General features: G+C 35.6%; 1 protein-coding gene across 1 annotated transcript; it reads left to right on the top strand.

Annotated features, from left to right (window-relative positions):
- The first annotated feature begins 4,449 nt into the window (after positions 1 to 4,449).
- On the top strand, positions 4,450 to 7,749 carry LOC113492239 (arylphorin subunit alpha-like). Its single transcript, XM_026869622.1, has 5 exons — positions 4,450 to 4,580; positions 5,099 to 5,232; positions 5,521 to 6,351; positions 6,442 to 6,566; positions 6,763 to 7,749. The coding sequence occupies exons 1-5, from the start codon at positions 4,493 to 4,495 to the stop codon at positions 7,640 to 7,642; spliced, it is 2,058 nt and encodes a 685-aa protein (XP_026725423.1). The 5' UTR covers positions 4,450 to 4,492; the 3' UTR covers positions 7,643 to 7,749.
- Positions 7,750 to 7,948: the final 199 nt, after the last annotated feature.

The following is a 7,948-nucleotide window of genomic DNA, read 5'->3' as shown; positions in this document are numbered from 1 at the left end:
GTTTGTCTGACACCTTTACCACTCAGCTTTCCGTGGTGTCAAACATTAACATATAAGCTGCTACTACAGCCATTGACAAATGTATAAATCTTCACTTAATTGTTATATGTGTACGCCTTCATGGCAAAACATAGCGCTCCTTATGAATATTTAACACCAACACCTGCTTTTTAACAAATAAATATTCTTGATTCTTGAAGCATTTAATGTAGGTACATTAAATGCTGTTTAACAAATAAATATTCTTGATTCTTGATTCTCACATAGGCTGCTATTATCCGACTTGAAAGGGATACTCAAGGGAAAATGTATAAATATTCTTTTTTAGCGCAATCAAGACCGGTTCTGAGGAACTTCTGAGGACTCGAACTATCATCGTTGTCCTAGCCTTTTGTCAACTATGTTGGGGTCGGCTTCCAGTCTAGCCGGATGCAGCTACTACCTGCTCAACACGATACCCTCTAGTAAGATTGGTTGGCAAACTTTCTAGCTTCTGACTAGGTAATTTCTTTGCAATTGGTCAGATCCACTTATTTCATACACGACACTTTACAGCACACCACACAATAATTTCTAAAGCTATTTACACTACATTACTATCTATAGATAAATCACCGTGTTTGAAGTTCAAAGTTTTATGATCGAAATAGTGCAGTAGCGACACCTAAATAGCGTGTTGTATGATAGTACAAAGATCGACGATCACAATAATACAGTGTTTATTAAAAACTGTCCAATCCTTGAAGTACATAGATGTATCTTGCCAGACGAACTAAAAATGTAGGTTTTTATCTAACATCTAAAGGTATTATATTTCTTTAGTAGGTTTAGCATGACAACAAATATTATCCTGAATTTTGGTAAATTTCCCTTTCCACTAACAATGTTTAATGTTATGTATTTACCTAGTTGTTATGAATGATTAGTTTTCAGTTTTGCCACAGGTAAGATTACCTATGGCCCGATATTGTCTAAACAATTTAATTTGCCTGGGGGTTTTGTTCCAATGAATAGTCACAAGAACTTCATCATCTGTATGATCGATGTTCTTCAGCTACAACCAATATTTTAAGGCTCAGGTGTAATGCCAATTTAAACTAATGTCTGGCGAGACGATGCCTCAACGTCTAAACTATTTAAAATGAAAATTTTGGTAAAAGAAAAGGCTCACCCTAAACTGTCACCTGTGACTTTATGCTGTAAAGTACTCTATAATGGCTGCGACCTCAAGGTGTTCTTACTTATGATTTAAGAGTATACCTAAAGTAAGACGTGGTAGGGCGGCAAAGCGCCGCTACCGTGACAATTTGCTTATTAGATTGCGGATCACTGGAATACTTATCCTACGTGGGGATCGCAGTTGCACTATGTAGGTTTGGCCTGATGAACTACCAATCGGTTATCCGCGCTGTCAAAAAGTTATCTATTTTGTACAACGAAAACTTATAAGAAGCTAGACACTAAATCTATCCGTATCATGCGCCCTTCGAAAATTGACGTACATATTTCCGCACACATAATTGCTCAAATATATTGAACTAACATGTCAAAGTCACGTCAGTTGCCAAAAATAATTGTTTTTCAAGTTTTCTAAGTCGTAACTTGGTTTTCTCACCTTCAAGTTAACCAACGAAAATGACACCTGTTACTGGCCCAGAAATTGATTATGTATACACAAATTAAAAGCGTTGTTAGAGGGATAATAATAGTACGCAGATTGAGAGAAAGTAGCAATAGCATTCTGAAGGTGTTTGCGGAAAGGCAAGAAGGGACTACAATTGATAGATTTACTAACCTACATGCTAGATTTGGACTTGATAAATCTTCCTTTAGTCCACTCGTGTATCTGATTGTTACTACTAACATAGTTTTTAAGTTTGTATTGATAACTAACAGGTTATGGGCCGTTAAAGCCTGAAAAAAAAAACATGAATAATAATTTTATCAAAAACTATTCCGTCTTGTTATTGAAATTTTGACAGTAGGTATTGTCTTTTCATTTTTCACCCGGCTGAATCTTATGAATCGTAATAGCTAAACAGTCGAATTATTCACAGGTAGTTTATTTTTAGTTTTATAAGATGTATTGATATAATTTGTTTGAATAAATAGGTACGAATTTTGAGACATTTAGATTGCCATTTATATAATGGAGTGTATGAAATGGTATTAATGACAACTAATTATTTTTCACCAAATTAAGCATATAAGTACTTTCTGAGAAAAATACTCAAATATTTCACAATACACGTATGACATAAGCAGTTGAAATGCTTCGAGAGAAACGTGAATGTTTATTTTTAGTTAATTACTTTCTGCCATTCGGTTTTAATCGGCACTGAACTTTCTGGATAACGAAAATAGGTAAGCATTATTATCGTTTCGCTTGTGTTAACCTGGCTTGACACTTGTGATATTGGTAAACATCTTGATAACAATGGCTACTGTTCTCAGATGATCTTTTGTTTACAAAATCAGATGGTAATTATATTTTTGTTAACAGCAAATATAATATACAAAAAATTTAAGTACCTACTCAGCCAAGTCAGAGGATTTATTTATAGGAAAAATAACAGCTATTGCGCGTTAAATGGAAATGAACCAACAAAAACTAGATCATCCAGACCGAAGCCGCCTCCCTTTTTAAAGTCTTTTAAAAATATTGCAAAAAATCTTACTATATAAAATTAGCAATAATTAATTGACTTCGTCTTCGACTTACGACTTCTTTTAATAAAAGGAAATAATAATATAATATAATATATTATTCTTCCAATATAACACTATTAAAGACAATGTACCAAGCCGATATTTCATTATGGAATTCTAATATAAATAAATACATACAAGACTAAAACAAAGAAGCCTAACGTAATTGGTATAGGTATGTATATTTTAAATTATTTTAAAAACTTTTCTGAGCACCAATTAATTTTTTTTCCTGGATAATATGAAATATATCAATATTCTCTGAATCAAGGACATTAATGAAATTATTAGCACGTAACACAGGAGCGAATTAGACGTAATTAAATACAACATACAGAAATAGGTACTAATAAACATCATTATCCGGTCCTTTTTCAAAAACTCGAAATTCATGTTTATTTATCATTAGCTAAGCAACAGCTTGTAAGTAGGTAAGAAAATGTAATTTCTACAACTTTGAAAATATCGAGATACTGTTCCACAGTATTGTTGTTTACACGTCAACAAACAACGACTTTTTGCAGGTTTTTTGTGTAATTAGCCTTAATGAAACCTTATTGTAATAGTAATCTTGTTGAAATTACAAATGATGTGACGTTTGAAGACGCTAAAAAAATCGAGTTTTAGATTTTCGATCATAATATTCAAGAAAATTGTTATAACTCACCATTGACTCGACTTTCGATTTTCATTTGAACGGTCATTTTTGTAATGTGTATTTTCTTATTATAATATTATGCTTTTTAATGCTCATGTGTCTGCTTTTTGACGATATTTTAAGATAAGTTTTTACGTTTTTTCGCTTATAATATTATCAGGTCATCCTAATAGCCAAAAAGTATACAAATTTATTCTTAGTAAATGTGCAATTAAGAAATAATTGTTATCAACTCCTATCCTTTGAGAATTAATTCGTTACATAATGCATCTGCTCACGTCAAATTATGATTATTAGACCCAAAACTTCTACAACTTTACCGAATGTAGGATAAGTGCAATGTGTGCCTAATTGCAGGATATTAGATCCATACTTCTAAATCAACCAAATGTGTATCTGGATCTGGAAGAATACAACATCCTAATCATGTTTTTTTTTATAACTATTGGTTCATAAGAAAGTAAAAAATATAATAGTTTTATTCGTAACAAGGGATAGATTGGCGGACACACAAAAATCTATGTTTTTGGCCTCTGTTAGTACAAGACAAAGTAGTATTTTGTCTATTAAGTAATCTTGCATATCCTCCGATAAGTTATACGAAATTAGAGTTCTTACCCTGTAATTAGAGACACAGTTATTGGAGTTCTCATTTGTACTAGTTATAAATTTTCTTTCTAAAAACATTTAAATCGTCAATTTTAGAAATCATATATTTTAAAAAGAGTAAACGAGTCTTTAAATACAAGGGATAAATTACACACTAAACGTTGCATGCATTTAGCTTTAAATGTTAATTTATTTTATAGTTTTTCTACATACTAGACATCACAAACAAAAAACTGAACAAAAAAAAAGTAAGATTCTTATTTCATAAAGCATCACAACCAGCACTCCCATTCCCATTAATATTCTGTTAGTGTGATGCTATCTTCATATCTCCACATACGACTAAACTGATCAGTTAAACAAGCAACTCATAACTTACGTTGATACAGTGCATAATCGATAAAGTGCCACGAAAACTTGCAATTTAAGTCAAAGGTTAAAAATATAGCGATAAGGGTAGTATAAAAAGGCGATCAATCATTGACAAGGTACAGTTTGCAGCAGGCTGTGGGAACGATGAAGACGTTCTTAATCCTTTCGGGCTTATTCGCCTTGGCGATGGGCACTGCCCTCCCAGCGCACCATAACCTCAAAATGAAGAATGGTAAGCCAAAAAATACTCTTGTAATCATTCTTGGAATTTTATTGTAACCTGGCCATAGCACTCTTCACGAGGAGCTCGTGACTAAGCTATAACTGCATAAGACTGTTAAGCTACGCTTGACGCGTTTGGTCCGTAGATGGGTGACCAACTTTGTCATACGGAGTTCCTCCGTGATCTCGACGTTAAATTATGGGTCCAGGCATTCATACACCTTTGACAGTCTTTACTGGCAGTCAGATGCTGGAACGTCTGACAACCAGACTAACTTAGGGGTATGGTGTTGCCCAGGTAACTGGGTTAAGGAGGTCGGATAGGCAGTCACTCCTTGTAAAACACTTTTAATTGCTGCTGAATCTGGTTTGACTGGAAGCCGAAGGCTAGGATGATGACTGAACCATAGCACTCTTCATAGTATGTCAAAGCTAGCAGTTAGATTACTCTTTCTAAGATTAGAGAACTTTCATAATTAGGATGTTGTATTAAACTGTTAAACTGATGCAATTTTTATTTCTTTCTAGTGGACGCTAGTTTCGTCGAGTACCAAAAGAAGGTCTTGTCACTGTTCGAACATTCGGAACAACTCGACCTTCACTCGGAATACTACAAAGTCGGCAAGGAATACAGCATTGAAGACCACATTGACAACTACACAGTGAGTTAATATTTGAATAACCAGTTGCCTCCTGTCTTGTTAATTTCTAATGTTATACACCGATGAGGGATTCATTTCTGCCCCTCTAGCTATGAGTGATTTTTTAATAATCGGTAACGACAGAAATCGCTCGAATTGTATGTAGGTCCATTGTAAACCACATAAGTGATGGTTTTTTTAACAGATAGTTTTACATGTACATATATCAATAATCTTATAATCAACACTTGGATTCTTTAACCTCATGGCACGCTTGAAAATTTTAATCTTATTCGTAAATATTTACAGAATAAAAAAGCTGTCGAAGAATTCTTGATGCTATACAGAACTGGTTTCCTGCCGAAATACCACAAATTCTCAATCTTCTACGAAAGGATGAGGAATGAGGCTATTGCCCTGTTCCACGTCTTCTTCTACGCTAAGGACTTCGAAACCTTCTACAAGACCGCTAGCTGGGCTAAGGTTTACCTTAACGAGGAACAGTTCTTGTACGCCTACTACATTGCCTTATTCCAAAGGCCTGACACTAACGGAATTGTTCTCCCGGCTCCTTATGAAGTCTACCCACAGTTCTTCTTTAACCAAGAGGCTCTTTTCAACATGTACCGCACTAAGATGCAGGGTGGTTTGTTTGACGAAAAGTTCGCTGCCGAGTACGGAGTAGTGAAAGAGAACGACTACTATGTATTCTACTCCAACTACTCGAACTCCCTTACTTACCCCAACGAGGAATACAAAATGTCCTACTTTACTGAGGATATTGGTCTGAACTCATACTACTTCTACTTCCACTCTTCCTTGCCTTTCTGGTGGCAGTCCGAGAAACTCGGTATGTACAAGGAACGCGTTGGAGAAATTTTCGTCTACTACTACCAGAAACTCCTGGCCCGTTACTACTTAGAACGTCTCTCAAACGGTTTGGGTGAAGTTCCCAAGTTCTCCTGGTACTCCCAATTCAAGACTGGATACTATCCTCAGCTGACTGGCAACTACTTACCTTTTGTACAAAGGAGCAATGACTACGACATTCATACCGAAAGGAACTACGAGAACATCCGCTTCTTGGATACTTATGAAAAGACTTTCTTCCAATTCCTGCAGAAGGGCGATTTCCAGAACGTAAGTTTTTATAACGGAAATGCTTTATATATTACATACTTAGTAATGCTTTCAAACATAATAATATATCGGTAATTATTTTATTCACAGTTCGAAAAGGAAATCAACGAAATTGGAAACTACTTCCACATGAACACTACCAAGGAGTTACACCAGTTCTCATACGAAATCATTGCTCGTCACGTGCTTGGTGGTAGCCCCAAACCCATTGACAAGTAAGTAGAATTAATGGTAGTTTTAAAAGTAGTCGCTGTTTCTTTTCCAAGGTATTAATTTAAAAAAATCTATTTATGTTTTTGAATAATTGTCGGCCTTGTAATTTTATATTGCTCGTTTTTTACATCTTTTTATGTTTTTTTACGTCTTTACACAAACAGGATAACTTATCCAAAAATGTTTATCCTTTTCCAGGTACTCCTTCATGCCTACCGCTCTTGACTTCTACCAGACATCTCTGCGCGACCCTGCGTTCTACCAGCTCTACCAAAGAATCATCGACTACCTTATTGACTACAAAGAATACGTCAAGCCCTACTCTTACAACGATCTTCACTTTGTTGGTGTTAAGATTAACGACGTTAAAGTAGACAAACTGGTCACTTACTTCGATTACTTCGACTTCAACACAACCAACAGCGTGTTCTACAGCCAAGAGGAACTTAAGTCTTACCCAACTAGCTTCGTGATCCGTCAGCCCCGTCTGAACCACGAACCATTCACCATCAACATTGACCTGAAGTCTGATGTAGCTTCCGATGCCGTCTTCAAGATCTTCATTGGACCTAAATACGACAGCAACGGATACCCAGTTAAGATTGAAGAAGACTGGATGAAGTTCTACGAGATGGACTGGTTCGTCCAGAAACTGGTACCTGGTGAAAACAACATTCAGCGCAAATCCAGCGACTTCATGTTCTTCAAGGATGACTCAATCCCCATCAACGAAATCTTCCAATGGTTAGACCAAGGAAAGGTGCCTTTCGACATGTCTTATGCTCCTACTAACATGCCAAGGCGTTTGATGCTTCCTAAGGGTACCTACGGCGGATTCCCCTTCCAGATGTTCGTGTTCGTATACCCCTACAACGGTGTTACCAAGGAAACCGAAGTCTTCAAGCATTTCGTGAATGACAACAAGCCCTTGGGATATCCATTCGACCGCCCAATTAACGACTACGCCTACTTCAAACAACCCAACATGTACTTCGAGGATGTGCAGGTATACCACAAGGACGCCTACTTCCCATACGAGCTCAATGTACCATCCTACTTCACCCAGAAGAAGATGTAAGATTGATAATATTTATACCTTAAATGTCGATGTAATAGAATTATGTAATAGTTTGTGAAAATACCAATACAAGTACAACTAATATAAACTTAATAAATATATATGTATTTAAACAATCTTTTTCTTTTTTGTCCACTTAAAATAGATCAACAACACACGAAAATTTTCTCTAGTATTGAGGTTTTAGAGCACTTGGTAATTTATGAACTAAATGACAAATGATTTCCTTAAAAACATGGAAGTGGTTACTTGTTTTTAATTACTTGTAAACCTCATGGCTGTTGCGAAGTTGGACAATGTTCGTGA

The sequence above is a fragment of the Trichoplusia ni genome, chromosome 1, assembly GCF_003590095.1.
Source record: "Trichoplusia ni isolate ovarian cell line Hi5 chromosome 1, tn1, whole genome shotgun sequence".
Classification (NCBI taxonomy): domain Eukaryota; kingdom Metazoa; phylum Arthropoda; class Insecta; order Lepidoptera; family Noctuidae; genus Trichoplusia; species Trichoplusia ni.
Note: the sequence above shows the minus strand (reverse complement) of the source record. Positions and strands in the feature narration are given on the sequence as shown.

What these genes read in the sequence shown, in the direction of transcription:
- LOC113492239 (XM_026869622.1), top strand. Translation starts at nt 4,493, where the DNA reads ATGAAGACGTTCTTAATCCTTTCGGGCTTATTCGCCTTGGCGATGGGC. An exon ending in TAACCTCAAAATGAAGAATG is followed by an intron (nt 4,581 to 5,098) that starts GTAAGCCAAAAA and finishes ATTTCTTTCTAG; the next exon opens with TGGACGCTAGTTTCGTCGAG. An exon ending in AGAAGGGCGATTTCCAGAAC is followed by an intron (nt 6,352 to 6,441) that starts GTAAGTTTTTAT and finishes TTTTATTCACAG; the next exon opens with TTCGAAAAGGAAATCAACGA.